The sequence below is a fragment of the Numenius arquata genome, chromosome 24 (assembly GCF_964106895.1).
Source record: "Numenius arquata chromosome 24, bNumArq3.hap1.1, whole genome shotgun sequence".
Classification (NCBI taxonomy): domain Eukaryota; kingdom Metazoa; phylum Chordata; class Aves; order Charadriiformes; family Scolopacidae; genus Numenius; species Numenius arquata.
Window position 1 is genome coordinate 1,946,150 of NC_133599.1, and position 15,694 is coordinate 1,961,843.

Below are 15,694 nucleotides of genomic sequence, written 5' to 3' on the forward strand. Positions count from 1 at the left end.
AGCCGGGCAGCGACACCATTTTAGACTCAAATCAACCCCCTCATGTTTGGCAGCCCGTCAGGAGAGGGATGAGAAACAAAGGCAAAAGAATAAGGAGAGAAAGGAGGCATTCACCTTTGCACTCAGGGGCTGGACCGCTCCATTTTCCCTCGAGGTTATCGTCCATCGTACAGTGAATCTTATCATCTCCAATAAGAGCAAAGTTTTTGTTACAGCTGTAAGTTACAACCATGCCAAAGACAAAGTCTGTGTGCCCGTTAATGATCTGCCCGTTCTCAATCTCCGGAGGTGGTGGACAGGGAATAACTGCATGGAAAAACAACAGCAAGAAAATGCAAGAACATTTCCATCAAATGCAAAACTGAGGCCTAGCTGCTAAAAAAAAAAAAACAACCAAAAACACAACACCACAACACAAACCAACCACAAAAAAAATCCCAAACAAAAAAAAGTAATGAAAGCCAAAGAAAAAGCTGGGAAGCAGCCCTAAAGCAATCATCTCAACCTAAAGTCTTGAATGCATCTTTAAATTCCAAATGTTTTCCAGTTTTTTTTTTAATGGATAAATGGTAAAACAGCAAAACATCTATTGTCCAAGAGGAGACACTGCAGAAGAGGCAATAAACATGGTCTCACCAAGCAGTGTGGGACCGACCCTCACCTACCAGTGTTGGCATTTCCTACCTTCGTTACGCTAACGAGGCTGAGCCCAGAATACATTACAGCAGCAGCAAACCATCTCAACTATCAGCAGCTGATCACAGAATCACAGAATGCTATGGGGTTGGAAGGGACCTCTGGAGATCATCTAGTCCAACCCCCTGCCAGAGCAGGTCCAGGCCCATTCCACAGGACCCTAAAAAACCCCAAATAGCACCAACAAAACTCTTAGAATTCATTTCTCCTTTGAAAATTAAGAGTTTGGAGGTGCAGTCATGTCTGAAGGCTTCCCAGTCCCGGTCGAGCGCAGCTGTGGGTAAAAAAATCCAGCAACATCTGTCTGATGGAAAACACATGGTGAGCGACGCTGGATCCGCACCAGCAGGGCAGAGAGCTCCCAGATCCAAGGATAGAGCTGCTGCCAACATCCACAGATCCCTCCTTAGCATTTAATTTTCATCCCCAGCTCCAGCCAGGGAGCTTGTTTGGGGTAGAGGTAAGGAGTCGGTCTCATTAAAGGCTAATGGAATTTGCATTAGGTGCCAAGAAGAGAGTATCCCCCTGCCCTTCCCCAAACTACCAGATACAGGGCAACAGCTTCGAGAAAGGGATGTACGCAAAACATTTAAGATCTGCTTACTGTCACAGCGTGGAATTTCTTTCCAGTAAACGTCATTGCCTTTAAGTACACATTGTGAAGACGGCGCCCCAACTAATCGGTACCTAAGAAAAGAAAAGGTTGAATCGCTTTGAAAAAAATGGAAAAAATACTTGGGGAATTCAGAAAGTTGTACAGTTTCTAGTGGTACTCTCTGGAGGAGCTGAACCCTAGGGGAAAACCAGCTAGCCCTCCTCTAAAATATGATTTTCTCAATACCTAAAAAATGCAATATATGATGCAGTCAGAGGAAACTTCATACTTGCAGTGGGTGGATACAAGCTCACAGGAGCGGAAGCCAGATGGCACCCCCTCCTTCCTCCCCGAGTCTGTTCAGCCCCCGGCTGGGCAGTGGTGGATCAAAATAGCAACTTCTTTTCCGAGCAGAGCTAGGAGTGACTGACCTGCCTTAACCCGCTCTCTTTCCCTCTCCCCCCTGCTCCCGGCACCCCCAGGACACCGCAGCCCCCTCTTCCCGAGACCCTCTAACAGAGACACGGGCAGCCAGACCCACAGCAAAACAGCAAACACTGAGTTACTAATGAGCACCAACAGGAAAGGAATAAAATTCTTTGCAAAGCAGCAAAAATCAATCTGCAAGGACCATGCTCTCATCCCCAGGGATAATCTCTTTTGACAGCACGGGCAGGAGAGAGCCCGACCCCGTGGCTCCCTGCTCCAGACCCCTCCTGCTGTGCCTCTGCTTGCCAAGGAAACTGTCCCCAGACACTGAAAGCCTCCGAGTCGCCCACGGGTGCCGTTTCCCAGCCTGGGCCAACACTTACCCCTCGTTACAGGTGAAATTTACTGTCGCCCCGAACCGGAGGTCGGTCGAGTACTCAAAGTTTCCATTCGGGATCTCTGGTTCTCCGCATGACTTTCCTGTGAAGGGCAAGTGCCCAGCGTTAGTTTTATTTCCCAGCACGATAATGAAGTGCAGGTGACAGTGCTGGTCAGTGTCGTTACAGACTCCCTGACCACTTCTCGGGCATCTAACGGCCCCATGAGCAGGTACCGGCACTTTCAGAAAAGACACAAGACCCCTATTAACATCCAAGGAATTGAAAGTTAAAACAGAAATAAAAAGCACAAATAAAGCTAAGGAAAAATTAAAAAAGCCAAAGTTAATATGCTTACTGAGAAAGGAAGCTGACGAGATCAGCATTTCTCAGCAGAAAGGGGAGCCCCAGGAAGGCCAAGAGCTTATTCTCAGCTGCCCTAAAACAACAACCCGGGGTGCATCCTTCTCAGGGGGGCTGAATCGCGAGCGGGGTCTGGGGTGCAGCAGAAGGCACCTACCCCCTCCCCTCCCCCCGTACAACCCCCCTCTCTGATCCCAGGAGCCCGCCATTTGGGGAACCCACCGATGCAGAAGTCGGGGTTCTCCGACCAGCGGGAGCCAGCCTCGCAGGTGATCTCGGGGAGCTTGGACGCAGCTACCGTGTACCCCGGGCGGCACCTGTACCTCACCCTGTCCCCCTCGGCGTAGGAATCCTTCAGGGGCCCGGAAGGTTCCGCAAAGACAAACCTCGGCGGCGGCGGGCAGTCACCTGCGGGCAGGGGGGAGGAGGATGAAGGGAGAAGGGGGGGAGGAGGATGAAGGGAGAAGGGGGGGAGGAGGATGAAGGGAGAAGGGGGGGAGGAGGATGAAGGGAGAAGGGGGGGAGGAGGATGAAGGGAGAAGGGGGGGAGGAGGATGAAGGGAGAAGGGGGGGGGAAGGATGAAGGGAGAAGGGGGGGGGAAGGATGAAGGGAGAAGGGGGGGGAAGGATGAAGGGAGAAGGGGGGGAGGAGGATGAAGGGAGAAGGGGGGGGGGAAGGATGAAGGGAGAAGGGGGGGAGGAGGATGAAGGGAGAAGGGGGGGGGAAGGATGAAGGGAGAAGGGGGGGAAGAACTCACCTTATCCCTTCCCCGCGCCTCCCCATCCCCCTTTTCCCACGCCTCCCCATCCCCGGGGAACCCCATCCCCACGCAGCCCCTCTCTCCCCCCGTGGCCCCGCTCACCCCAGGCAACGCCGGGCAACGCCAGCAGCACCGCGCAGAGCCACCGTAGCCCCATGGCTAGTCCCGCTCCCGGCTCCGCGGGCCGGCGCGTAGGGATGCGGAGCGCGGCGCTCGGCCCCTTCCGGTGCCGGGGGGGTGTTCCCGGACTTGTGTCACCGCTGCAGCCCGACCGGCGTAGGTTGGGTTTCTTTCCCTCCGGCTGTTGTAGGAAACGGGACGGGGACCCCCGCGGCCGTTCCCACGGCGTTTCTCCCCTGTCCGGTAGGAAACGATGCCGCCACAACCGGGGAACGGCCAGAACCGGGTTCTGCCCCCTGTTTCCCCACCGGCCCCCTCCTGCCCCGCCGACACAGACGGGCTTCACCCGGGAGGTGAGTAACGCGGGACACAACCTCCGTGATTTATCCGTGGGAGTGTCTGCCCGGCCGGGGATCCCGTCCGCCGTTGGTCCATCCCCGTCGCCCTGCCCACGGTCCTCAGCTCAAGGCCATTTCCCGTGAAGAGATGAGACTTTGTCCTCCTGCCACACCTGGGTGGCACCGTGGCCTCGTCTTCTCGTCATTGCACCCCTCCCTCTGCGTCAGCTCGGTGAGGTTTGGGGCATGCCCGGGAGGGGGGTTACCTGGGCACCCCGGGAACAGCCTCCAGCCCCCTGCTCGAAGGAATGACCAAAGGAGGACCGTGAGGGACGGCAGCTCAGGTGTTCAGACGGGCATTGCCTCCTCTTCCTCAAAGCATTATCAGGATCGCAGCCGTCAGCATGAGCCCGCAGAAATGTCCTGTGTCCCAGTTCAGTAACAAATACAATTGCAGAGTCAGGGAACTGGGTGGCACCTTTCTGTCCTACCTGTGGCACTGCCCCTCTCTTGCCGGAACACCACTGAACTCCATCTCTTGGCAAACGCCAGTAACCCGGAAAGGCAATTTTTACACCTTCTGTATTACCGCCGTTCATTTTGTCCCCATGTCACCACAAAGCACGGAGTACGAGCCAGCAAACGCCAGGCAGGGAGCAATTGGTTTAATCCTCGGAGCTGCAGCCTGGTTTTTGGGGTAGAGAATGCAACCGGTGCAGGAATAGCCGGGATCGGCCAAGAGAAGGAAGGTTATACCTGGAGAGGAGCACCCACCTTCCCCGATACTGCCCGGGCTGGAAACGGGCTCCGCTCCCGCAGTGACGCTTTGCCTCCGTCATCGCAGTTCCCAGGAAAGGCCAGGGATGCTGCTACAGCAGCAATTATCTGAGCAGCAGCAATTACCTGAGCAGCAAATTACATCCGGCAAAGAATGAGCCTGCAAAATCATTTAAAGTGCTCTGTGAGAAGGTTTGATTAGTAAATATGAAAAAAAAAACCCAAACAAAAAACAACCCCAAGACAGGACACTAGATTGCTTATTTGATACTCCTTTTATTTACAAAACAGTTTTGCTGTAAATACTGTCGTTTTCACACTCCTATCTGCACACTAGGAAATGAACCTCAGTAGAAAAGTAGTTTAAAAAATACAAGTAAATCTTGCAAGAATGTGCACAAATAGGGTGTTTCCTATGAAATTATTTTCCTACTGGAAAGAAACGTTTACTGGATTTTAGAAGCCTCACTTCAAGAGCTGCAAAAATAGATTTTTTCATACTAAAATAAACAAAAAGAAAACTAAGCATTTAACCAACGTGGGGCTGGCTTTGAAATATGTTTGATTTTCCTGCTTCTTTACAGAGAAATTCCCGGTTGTGAAGTCAGGCACTTGACTCCAGGTTGCCTTGTTGCACTTAAAGCTTCATTCCCGACAGCGTCAGGAGTCAGTGTGGGAACTCCCCCTTCCCTCCAACCGCCGTCGGCATTTATCCTGCAACAGGGGAAAACGAGCAGTTAATTAGGGTTAGATGCCGCGTGCTGCAGCCCTGGCCCTTGGGAGGGATGCCCTTTGCAGCCGCTGGTTGGTGGCACCTTGGTCCCCCAGGTCACCTCGGCGGGGTTTTGGGGTGTCCCCGCGCAGGTCCCTACCGTCGGGTGCCTGGCGCCGGGGCTGGCAGAGGTGTGAGTGGGTGGGCGCCGCGCAGATGGGGCAGATGTGGCAGCCGGGGGTGCGGTGGGGGACGAGGTGAGCCGGGGTCCCCTCCCCGGCCAGGGGACAGACGGGGCAGCGCGCCGTGTCGCTGTGGACAAGGGCGAGGTGCAGGCGGTCGGCGCAGGGAGGGCAGACGGGACCCTGCGGGCTGCGGAGAGAGAGCCAAGGGTGAGCCCCGACGGGCTGATGTCAGGGCCCGTCGTCATTAACAATTTCAAAGGTATTAACTTTTTAAACTCAAACAAGTAGTGATTCATGAGTGCAGAACTGAAATGGCTCTTCCAGGGCTAGGGCTAATAGCAGGCGGAACAGCGTGAAATAAATGACTGTTCCTGCTTACAAAAGAAGCTCCTGAGTATTTTGTACAGGCGGAAGCACACCTCAAACCATGTTTATTTTAATGAAATATTTATTCAAATTTGCCTCCGTCAGTGATGACTCTGTTAAGGAAGCTTTGTGGGCTTGAGAGAGCACAAGACAGGCAGGTGTCGAAAGATCAGTGAGATCCAGCATCACTCGTCTGACCTTGTCCCTGCTCTGCCCCAAACCAATGCCTAGAGGTGGAAAAAGCACCCGGCAGCGGCGTGAACAGAAGGTCCGCGCTGCTGGGGCTCATACAGCAGCAGGCTCTTTGCTGCTCAACTAAAACCAGGGCTTCATCAAAGAAGACAGGAGGCAGAGCCAAGTGAGGACGGCTGAGGAGCACAAGCTGCTTCAGAGACACCCGGGGAAACCACAGCAGCGTTGTCCAAATAACCCTCCCACCAGTTTCACCCCTCTCTGTGAGCAGGCACCAACATTACGCACCCCTCCTCCCCCCCCCCATCATTTAAGCGGTTAACTCCCGTTTTTGAGGGTGCTGGGCTGTGGTACCCGCTGCTGTGGGGAGCTGCCTGCCCCGGCCGCACCGTACTCACCCCTCGTCCTGCTGGTGGGGACCCCCCGCCTGCTCCCCGGGTGCTGCGGGACCCCTTTCCCACGGGCCAAGGTGTGCGCGCAGCCAGTCCTCACAGACGGGGCAGTGGTGGCTGCTGCAGAGAAGCACCATTGAGGACGTGTGTTGAGTCTCTCCAGGGAGGCTTAAAAATCAAGTTGGGCCCCTCCAGCCTCCCCGGTACAGAGAAACCATCCCAAGCGGGATGGAAACCTGCCTCGGGTTGTGGAGCTCCAGGCACAAACCTCCCTCACTTTGCTAAAACATACGTTTCTACCCCTCTTCTGAACACAATGCAGTAATACTCAGCACAGTATCAATAAATAATTGGAAGAAACAAGGAGGTGCAGAATACCCTTATTTTCTACTCGAATAAATACAGTTCTACTCTAATCTGACACGATTTTTTACTCAAGCTCACTGTGGCATCTGTGTATTTTTAAGTGGAAGACAGAAGACAGACCTTTCATGGTCCATGGGTTGCTCGGCATCGCTCTGCTCCGGAGCAGCTTCTCCTGCATCCTCACCCATCAGCACATCTGCAGTTTTGGGAGGAGAGCTGAACACAGAGAGAGAGAGAGAACGGCCTGAAGCCGCCTGAACGCATGGCTTTCTGAGAATGACTACTCCCTACAGAACCACTTCATTCTAAATAGCAAATACTTTCTACTGCTAAAACTGGACTTCAAGGAATCAAAGGAATTCAAACTGCTAAATCTGCTCTATCCATGTAAAGATCATAGAATCATCATTGTAGAATCATAGGATGGTTTGGGTTGGAAGGGACCTTGAAGATCATTTGAGTCCCACCCCCTGCCCTGGGCAGGGACACCTCCCACCAGACCAGGTTGCTCCAAGCCCCCTCCAACTTGGCCTTGAACCCCTCCAGGGATGGGGCAGCCACAGCTTCTCTGGGCAACCTGGGCCAGGCTCTCACCACCCTCACAGCAAAGAATTTCTTCCCCACATCTCATCTCCATCTCCCCTCTTTCAGTGTCAAACCCTTCCCCCTCCTCCTATGGCTCCCCTCCCTGATCCAGAGTCCCTCCCCAGCTTTCCTGGAGCCCCTTTAGGGACTGGAAGGGGCTCTAAGATCTCCCTGGAGCCTTCTCCAGGCTGGATCCCCCCAATTCTCTCAGCCTGTCCTCACAGCAGAGGGGCCCCAGCCCTCCCAGCATCTCTGTGGCCTCCTCTGGACCTGCACCAACAGGTCCATGTCCTTCTGATGTTGGTGTCTCCACAGAGCAGAGGAGCAGAATCCGCCCCCTTCACCCTACCAGCCAGATGCTTTTTCCCCCCGACAAGAAGTGCCCCTTTCCCCCGGTACATGGACCCGTGCGAGGGCAGCAGGAGCCCGGTCAGTGGTGGTACCTCGTGCCCGCGGGGCTCCGGCCGTCCCCGCTGCCGATGCTGGCGACGGAGTAGGAGCGGGGTGCGTGGGGCTGGGCACCCAACCACTCCTCGCAGGTGGCACAGCCGCGGGGCGCAGGCTCGGCGTGGGGGGCCAGGGCGGCGTGGAGCCCTTCTTCACAGGTGGGACACACGTGGCAACTGGTCGTGTGGCTGCGGGCGAGAGAGAGGAGGGGGGAATCCCTCCGTGAAGCAGCCATCGCCTCTGCGGCGAGCGGTGTGCTCATGGCAGAGACAGAGGTGTTGGTGTTTTAGAGTCAAAAACGGCACAAAGATGTGCAGCGCTGGCCACTGGTGAGGCTCGGCAAGGGGTCTAGCTAGAAATAACGCTGGTGAGATCCGTGGGTAGGGTCAGAAGAGCAGCGCGAGGCTTGGGGCAGGTGGACAAGCAAACTTACCAAAAATAGGAATGCCACGGCACGGGCTGCTTCTCCTCACCCGTTACCTTTGGGTGCATCGGTGGATCCCTTCCCTTCGTCTTCTGCTTTTGTAAAGGCATGTTGAAAGAGCTGAAGAGACAGAAAGGAGACAATTCATGGAATAAAAAGCACCTTAGCAACATGGACCGATAGCATTAACCATGCAAATACGCGCTGAAGGTAATTGCTATCACTCAGAGCTTAAAAGGAAATCCCTGGTTATCCCTGGGGAAGTTATGACTGGGGAGGGGCAGCTTAGGCTCACTTACTGCGTTTTATTGTCTTTCCACCTCCAGATGAGCACAGCTAGAATTCCAAGGACTACCAGGAGAGCTCACAAAGAAAGAAGAAAAATTTTAAAAATAAACAACAAGTTTGGTACGTAATTGAAGTGAAATACTGCAGCTTGGTAAAAGACCGGCAGGAAAATTCTCTGCTCTGGGGCTGCCCATCACCCCCCCGAGGCTCCCTCTCAGCCAGAATAACGCAAAGACAGCACAGAAACGGCTACGTGTGGTCCATGCTGATCTTAAGGGTGGGATCCTCATTTATTTACTGCTTTTATAGACACCACCTGTTTATTTTGTATTTATTTTGAGCACGTTCACCATTTTCAGTACTTGGTCTCTTTTGCAACAAGGATGTTCCAGTCTCTTCTCTTTCAGTGCCTGCCAAGGCCTTTTAGAGCAACTTTATCAATTAAAGAGTGACAGAAGGTACAGTTTTTGGTTGGCTTCTTACAGGGGCTTCTTTGGCTTCTTTCATTTCACCCCCAGCTGATATCATGTTTTATACTAAGACGCAGCCAACTCATCCACTGCTCGCAATGCAGCAGGGACCCCCGGAACCCTGACACTCAGTACGAGGGGCAGGAAAAGGAATAAACCAAAACCACTGACTCAGGGTATTTAACAGCAAATAACAGCTTTGCGTTAGGAAAGCATATTTTCAATTTTAAACTACTTACCGATGCAACTAGGGATGAGGATAGTCGCTAGAGAAGAAAATAAGGAAACAGATGTTAAAAAAACAAAGCCAGTAATGGCGATAACTAAACAGGGAAGGTCCTGGACCTGTGCCCACCGTAAAATATTATTCAAACTCAGGTAACCATAAAAATGCTGAGAAGACAAAACGCTATAAAACAGTGTGTCGCGAACTGCTACACACATCATTATGCTCCTTTTGAGTCCCTCACCCCACCTCTCTCCACTGACAGAGCTGAGGACCGTAGCTCCATGCTACCTCCATCCTCAGCAATATCCAAACAGCCAGGACAACGTCAGTGGTTTCTGCGGAGGTGCTCGGCTGCAGGGAGGGAGATTCAAGCACTAAAAATCCCACCCTGTATCATGTCACTAAGGAGTCACTCAGCTGGGAGACAAGGGGATCAGAGCAGGGAACGAGCCAGTGTGAACCCCTTAGAAACTGGAAGATGTACCCCCCAAAAGGAATGAAGAGCACAATGAGAGCAGAAATGCAACAGAAAGTAGAGTGACAGGCGCCTGACGTGGGTGCAATTACTGCAATTAAAATGACCCAGAGGCAGAAAGCCTCTCCTGAGCTCTTACCTAGCCAGTTAGGATTCTCTGCTATTTTATCTTCCGAGGGTTCTGTTTGGTTTGTCGCTGCTGTAGCGCTAACTACAGAGAGAAAAAAAATAAGGAAAATCACTCACAATTAGTTTTTAGATAATTCCCCATTTATACTTAATGTATAAAAGCCTTCAGAAAGGACTAAACGTAGCACAGGCAGGTGGCTTCTGACCTGTGCATCTGCGGCTACAACAGCAAGAGCTGCGGAAGAGTCACCCAGGGACCTCCTGGTGACACAGGGGCGGAGGGGAGTCTGCTGCCCCACTTGGTGTTACTGCCTGGGTGTCGTTGGGCACTAGATAGAAACCCATCCTGGGGCTTAGGCCATCAGCTTTGAAGTTCCTGAAACACTTCGCTCACTGTTTAATAAAATTCTGCCTCTTCCTCGTAAAAGGGAAAATGTAAAAGCGGATATGGCCGTGCTCATGTTGTTCTTCAGTGGACCTTGGCACCCTGCAAAGCAGAGACCTGCTGACCACCCCTGCCGAGCGCTGGAACCAAACCCAACAGGAATGCCCGGCCAGACCGGGGCCCTTCCCTTTATAAGTGAAAGGAATTAGGACTAATTAACTGCACAGCAAGAAAAGCTCCTCGAGAACAGGGTAATTATCCAGCAAGGCTCACCCCTGCACTCGGGAGGAGACTCGCTCCAGACGCCGCTGACGCTGTTCTCCGTTGTACAACGGAGAGACTCGTTCCCTGCCAGCCGGAGCCCAGGGTCACAGGTGTAGGTCACAACTGAGTCGTACAGGAACTCCTCCGTACCGGTACCGTTGTGCTTCCCATTGGGAATCGCTGGAGGCGGAGGACAAGAAACAGCTGGGGGAGAAGAAGAAAAGGGTTCGGGAGGTGGCACCTGGGATGCTCACAGGCTGGCATTGCACCAGTCGCGGGAGCAGGGGCTGAAATGGGAGCACTGGCCACCCTCTCGCCACGCAGTTACTTTTAGGTGCTGCCCGCCTGCCGTCCCGCATGCCCAGGGCCAGCCGCAGCGCGCAGGGACACCGAGGCCACTGGGTCACTCATTTCTGCCAGTCTTTAGGGCAGAAGGCAGCGGCGATGCTAGTGGCGAGTCCCTGCGTTCATCACGCCCGCTGTCTCCTTCCCAGAGACACTCCCCGGTCCGAACTTAGTAAAATCAACACACGATTCGGTATTTCTGAGCTGGAATGTTTGCTATTCCCAGTCCAGCGCTGGAGAACCTCACTCACCGTGACAAGCTGGGATTTGACTCCAGGCGACTTCAGCTCCCATTAGGGAACACGAGACGTGACGCGACGCTCCCTTTAACGTGTACCTGCCGGGGGAAAAGCCACACCAACAAATCTGTTGGTTGTCACCGACCAAGAACATGTCACCCCAGAGAGGTACCAAGGACTCGACAGCCAGAGCCCCTTGTCCCGGCTCACACACCAGTGCATCCCAGTTGCAGTCTGGCCAGGCAACTGGGAGGCCGTGGGCCGCTGGCTTCACACTCACCCACGATCACAAACTACCTCTGCTTTTGCACCAAACAGATAATCATTTGTAATAACTTTGCCGTGTTCTGGATTTGCTGGAATTCCACAAGATTTCCCTAAAAAAGAACAAGATTATCCTTAGGACACTACAAGGACAGGGAAAAAAACCCACAGCCGTACTTTTTGTGACAGTGTGGCAATGCCAAACCAGGCATCTGGTGGTATTTTATGCTAAATGCCATTAAAGAAAAGCAATCCTAAAATACAAATCAGAGGCGGCACTGGGAACACAGCGCTGCGGGTGCAGCTGCGGGAGGACGTTGGGGAAGATGAAACGACGTGAGACACTCACTCTGACATAGCTTGGGAACTTCTGACCACGTTAAATTGTCACGACAAGTGCTGGTGGGGAGCTGGTCCGTGATATTCTTATAGCCCGGGCGACAAATATACCTCACCGTCACATCAACGGGATAAAAATTCTGTGTTTCATCTTCTTCTGATATTTTAGCGAAGGGCACCCGTAGCGGGCTGGGACAGCTGCCTGGCAACAACAAAGACAACCAAAAGCGTACAGTTACAAAGCAAAAATAACAATATTTTGCATTCAAATACATATAAACATAAATCCAAGTGATGATGCACAAGCCCCTCCCTAAAAACGTAGATACCACAAATATTCTTAAGGAGGTGATGGGTAATTTGTGCAATTCAAAAATATCCTAGGTGACTATTTAATGGAAAAAGACTTTAAATGTTAAAAGTTGCTCTCTGTCAATCGTTCACCAGCGCAGTGCTCGCCTCCCCTGCCCGTTCCCTTGGTGAGGGGTCCGAGGTGGGGAAGTGCAGCCAGTTCTCACTGCAGAGGTTGGCGAATTCCCGGTGCCAATCCTTCCCCCTCCGTTAACTCCTGCGTCGGCAGCCAGCTGTGCCAGCTGTGCCACGACACTCCCGCCCCTCTTTCCTCTGCTTCCCCCAGCTATTGGTTTATCTTTATTAACACACAAACACCGTCACCGGGCTCCAACGGGCTACGCAGAGTTAGGAAGAAGGGACAGTGAGAGATTCTCTGACCAGCGACTGGATGATGTGTCACTTCGGATGGGGAAACCCTTAACACAGTGATTGCTAAAGCAGCAAATGTTTTCCCAAGCGGCGCGCATCTCTAAGCAACTCGTTTCGGAGAAAGTGAAATACTTACGGCCGCAGAACTCCGTGAGGCTGGACCACTGGGAGTTGGCAAGGCACTGCACGGTATCCGACATCAAGGGCCGTTTAACGTAGCCCTGAACGCATCTGTAGGTGACTTTGTAGCCGACGCTGAAGCTCTCCCGATGTTTGGTGTCCTCCGGGGGCTCCGCGTGGCTTATATCAGGCAGTGGCCCACAGTCACCTATAGGAACATCAACCCGGCTTTGGCGGGGCTTCTGCTGAAGCTCCCTGAGCGGGGCACAGCCCGCACGCCCCTCCGAGCCGGCAGGCAAGTGCGGCACACGCACCCCACGCCAGGCACGCGCAGCGGAGCACACGGAGCCCATCCCCGCACGGAGCCCACCCCACACAGACCCCCCACCCCATCACCCCCATCCCTCCCCGAGGGCTCACCCCACGCCGCGGGCAGCAGAGGCAGCAGCAGCAGCAGCAGCGGCGGCAGCGATCGGCGGCGCCCGGAGCCCATCGCGGCGGCGGGGCGCCGGCACCGGGAGCGGTGGGGACCCGGAGCGGAGCCGGCACCGATGACCGATCAACCGCCCGCCCCCCCGCCCGGGGACCGCAGCCGGGGGCTCCCTGCCTCCGCCGCCGCCCCCGGGCGAGCGGGGCCACTCCCGCAGCCCTTCCCTTCCCAGGGCTTGCTCAAGAGCAGGGGTGGGAGCCGCGGCCACGCGTGGGCAGCGGGGGGGGGGGGGGGGGGGGAAGGGGGGTGGAGAGAAGGGGAGCGGGGGGATTGCGGCTGCCGGCCGGCTGTGCGTGTGTCCCCCCCACTCCCCGGCTGCGGGACCCACAGCCAAAAGCCCCCCAGGCCCGCACCCCTCCCTGCGGGCTCAGCTCCGGGAAGTTTTCTGGTGGAAGTCTTTTATCTGGGGCTGGAAGCGGGAGTGGGAGTGGGCTCGGGGATCCGCTCCTGTCCGCTCCCACAGGCACGCCTGGCATGCGGCGGGGTGCCGGGGGGCCCTCCCCACACCCGCTGCCTCAGCCTCCCCTTCAAATCACTCCCTGCACCTTCCAGTAAAGACACTCCTCTCTCCAAAGCGGCCAAGTCCCAAAGGAAAAAAAAAAACCAACAATCCAAAACCAAAAAGGGCAGCAGGTGGGTCCTGCCAGCTCCAGCTGCGAGCCCTGCAGCACACCCCAAAGCCCGGAGGGGCAGAGAAGGTCCCGTTCAGCCCCCAGCACTGGCTCTGCTCCGTGGGCGGACAATACCTGCATCTCCATGTACCTCCTGCCATCTCCACCAGCATCTGGCCCAGGGAGCCCAGCACAGCACAGCTCAGTGGCACCAGCTCCCCAAAAAACATCTTCAGACATCACCCGCCCAGCCCTAGGAAGTGACCTCCATGAAAAGAGGTTATTTTGTGAGAAGAGAAAGGAAGAGAAGAAGGGAAGAGAAGAAGGGAAGAGAAGAAGGGAAGAGAAGAAGGGAAGAGAAGAAGGGAAGAGAAGAAGGGAAGAGGCTTTCCTCCAGCCTGAGGAGTGCACGGGAGACCAGAGAGCTGTAAATCAGCCCCACATTGAAGCTGCTGAAAATGAATATAATGAAAATAATAAAGCTGCTTCTGTTAACACCTATGCACAATACAGTGGGGATACCAGCATTTCCACTGTAACTCTCCCAGTTAGACACAAAACTCTCTGAACGAGACGCTGTGCTGCCTGCAGAGGCTGAGGGACGTCCTCGGGCCCTGCTGGGCACAGGAGCCATCTGCCTGGGCTCCCTGCCCGTGTGGGAAAGCAGAGCGGCTCTGGGATCCCTGGGCTCGCGGGAAGAGCCACAGGAACGGCTGTGGCTCTATTTGCTGCCCCTTCCCGCTCTGCTGAGCAGCGCTGCCAGTAAGGGACATGTATCACCCCACCCCGAGGAAAGGGCAGCCAGCAGCAGCCTGCCTGCGCCTTCCTGCCTCCCTCCGTCTGCCTTTGTTGTCCAGGAAAAAGTCATGTTTCCACTGAGAAACTCAGTTACCTATTTTACTTCCTTTATTTCCCTTTCCAACACAATTTTAGCTCCAAGCATATGGAGCAAAAGCATTTGCAATGAGGCCAAGAGGTGTTTTCTTAAGGGAGGAGTCAAGCAGCCTGGATAACGTACAGCTTTAAAATACTTACTTGTGAACGTGTTGGCAAATCCCATGGAGGGGTCTCAGCCATGTATTTTTACAGGTCACTGGTCAGCTGTGGTCTGAATTGGAATGGTGGCTGCATAATACAAAAGGAAATTGCTAACAGGAAAAAAAAAGTGCTTTAAATGCTGGGGAATTCTCTGGCAATGGCTTAGAGCAGTGACCTCAGCGCGGGATGGCGAGAGGTTGAGAGGTATTTGGCAGAGTTTCTGTAATGTCGAGCCTCCTGGGGGAGCAGCTCCATTCCTACGTCAGAACCAACCACTCGGTGAAATTCCCTTGTTACCAGGGTTCAGATTAACCCCTTGAGCCAGGCTGCTCTCCTCCTGCGGCCACGCAGGAGACATCTGGACCTGCTGAGACCATCAGGCTCAGACCAGCCCGTCCCTCTGCCACCCACGTTTGCTGTCCCATTTTGCCCATTATCGCCCCCGTAACGGACTGAGCACCGAACCCTCCCAGGCAGGAGCTGCCCCAGCAGCTGAGCCCAGCGATAGCGGGTCTGTGCCTGCTCAGCCGGACCCGCCGAGGGCGACTCGCTTTATCTCGCTCCGACATCCCTTCTGTGTGCTGCAGAAATCGGGCCGAGCAGACGGCAAGGGCGGAAGGGAGGGTGCGTAGAGAAGGGAGCCCGACCCGGGCTGCGCTGTGCCCCCTGCGCTGCCAGGCTGGGACTGGGATAACATGAGGTTTTCAGCAAAAACAGGGGATTTCTGTCCACAGACACCTGCCCTCTGCTCCCTGCCCGCTCCTGCCACCCCCGGGCAGGGCAGCAGCCTGGAATGTCACCCACAGCCCCCAAAGCCTTTGGGGACTGCCCGGGCTGAGGGGGCAGCCGCAGCAGAGGGGCTGCAGAGCCCCACACCAGGATGGCTAAATAGGATTAAGGCAGATACGTATGGCTCCAGCTTTCTTTTTAGACCACTTACTAGAAACAGGCACACTCCCAGACATTACTGCATGGATTTTCTTTCCTTTTTTCTTTCCCCCCTTTTTTTTTTTTTTTAGAACCAAGTTAAACTTGCAGAGGAGGCATTTAGGAAATAAGTAGAGTGCTGATAACTGATTGAACAGCAAATCTCAACATCATCAAGATACCCCTAAAAGCTGATACCTTCCTGAAAAGAGCATAAAATATGAAAAGGGAAC

At 54.3% G+C, this 15,694-nt stretch overlaps 1 protein-coding gene across 1 annotated transcript in view; it reads right to left on the minus strand.

Annotated features, from left to right (window-relative positions):
- CR1 (complement C3b/C4b receptor 1 (Knops blood group)) overlaps nucleotides 1–15,694 on the minus strand; it is a 66,323-nt gene that overhangs the window by 27,066 nt on the left and 23,563 nt on the right. The window contains exons 24-39 of the mRNA XM_074163525.1: nucleotides 12,412–12,603; nucleotides 11,563–11,754; nucleotides 10,375–10,545; nucleotides 9,727–9,798; nucleotides 9,123–9,149; nucleotides 8,425–8,488; nucleotides 8,135–8,245; nucleotides 7,698–7,889; nucleotides 6,790–6,885; nucleotides 5,246–5,540; nucleotides 4,454–4,582; nucleotides 3,324–3,522; nucleotides 2,683–2,868; nucleotides 2,104–2,200; nucleotides 1,301–1,383; nucleotides 115–306 (exon numbers count right to left, since the gene is read on the minus strand). Coding sequence (XP_074019626.1) covers nucleotides 115–306; nucleotides 1,301–1,383; nucleotides 2,104–2,200; nucleotides 2,683–2,868; nucleotides 3,324–3,522; nucleotides 4,454–4,582; nucleotides 5,246–5,540; nucleotides 6,790–6,885; nucleotides 7,698–7,889; nucleotides 8,135–8,245; nucleotides 8,425–8,488; nucleotides 9,123–9,149; nucleotides 9,727–9,798; nucleotides 10,375–10,545; nucleotides 11,563–11,754; nucleotides 12,412–12,603 — 2,298 coding nt within the window. The remainder of the gene's footprint in view (nucleotides 1–114; nucleotides 307–1,300; nucleotides 1,384–2,103; nucleotides 2,201–2,682; nucleotides 2,869–3,323; nucleotides 3,523–4,453; nucleotides 4,583–5,245; nucleotides 5,541–6,789; nucleotides 6,886–7,697; nucleotides 7,890–8,134; nucleotides 8,246–8,424; nucleotides 8,489–9,122; nucleotides 9,150–9,726; nucleotides 9,799–10,374; nucleotides 10,546–11,562; nucleotides 11,755–12,411; nucleotides 12,604–15,694) is intronic.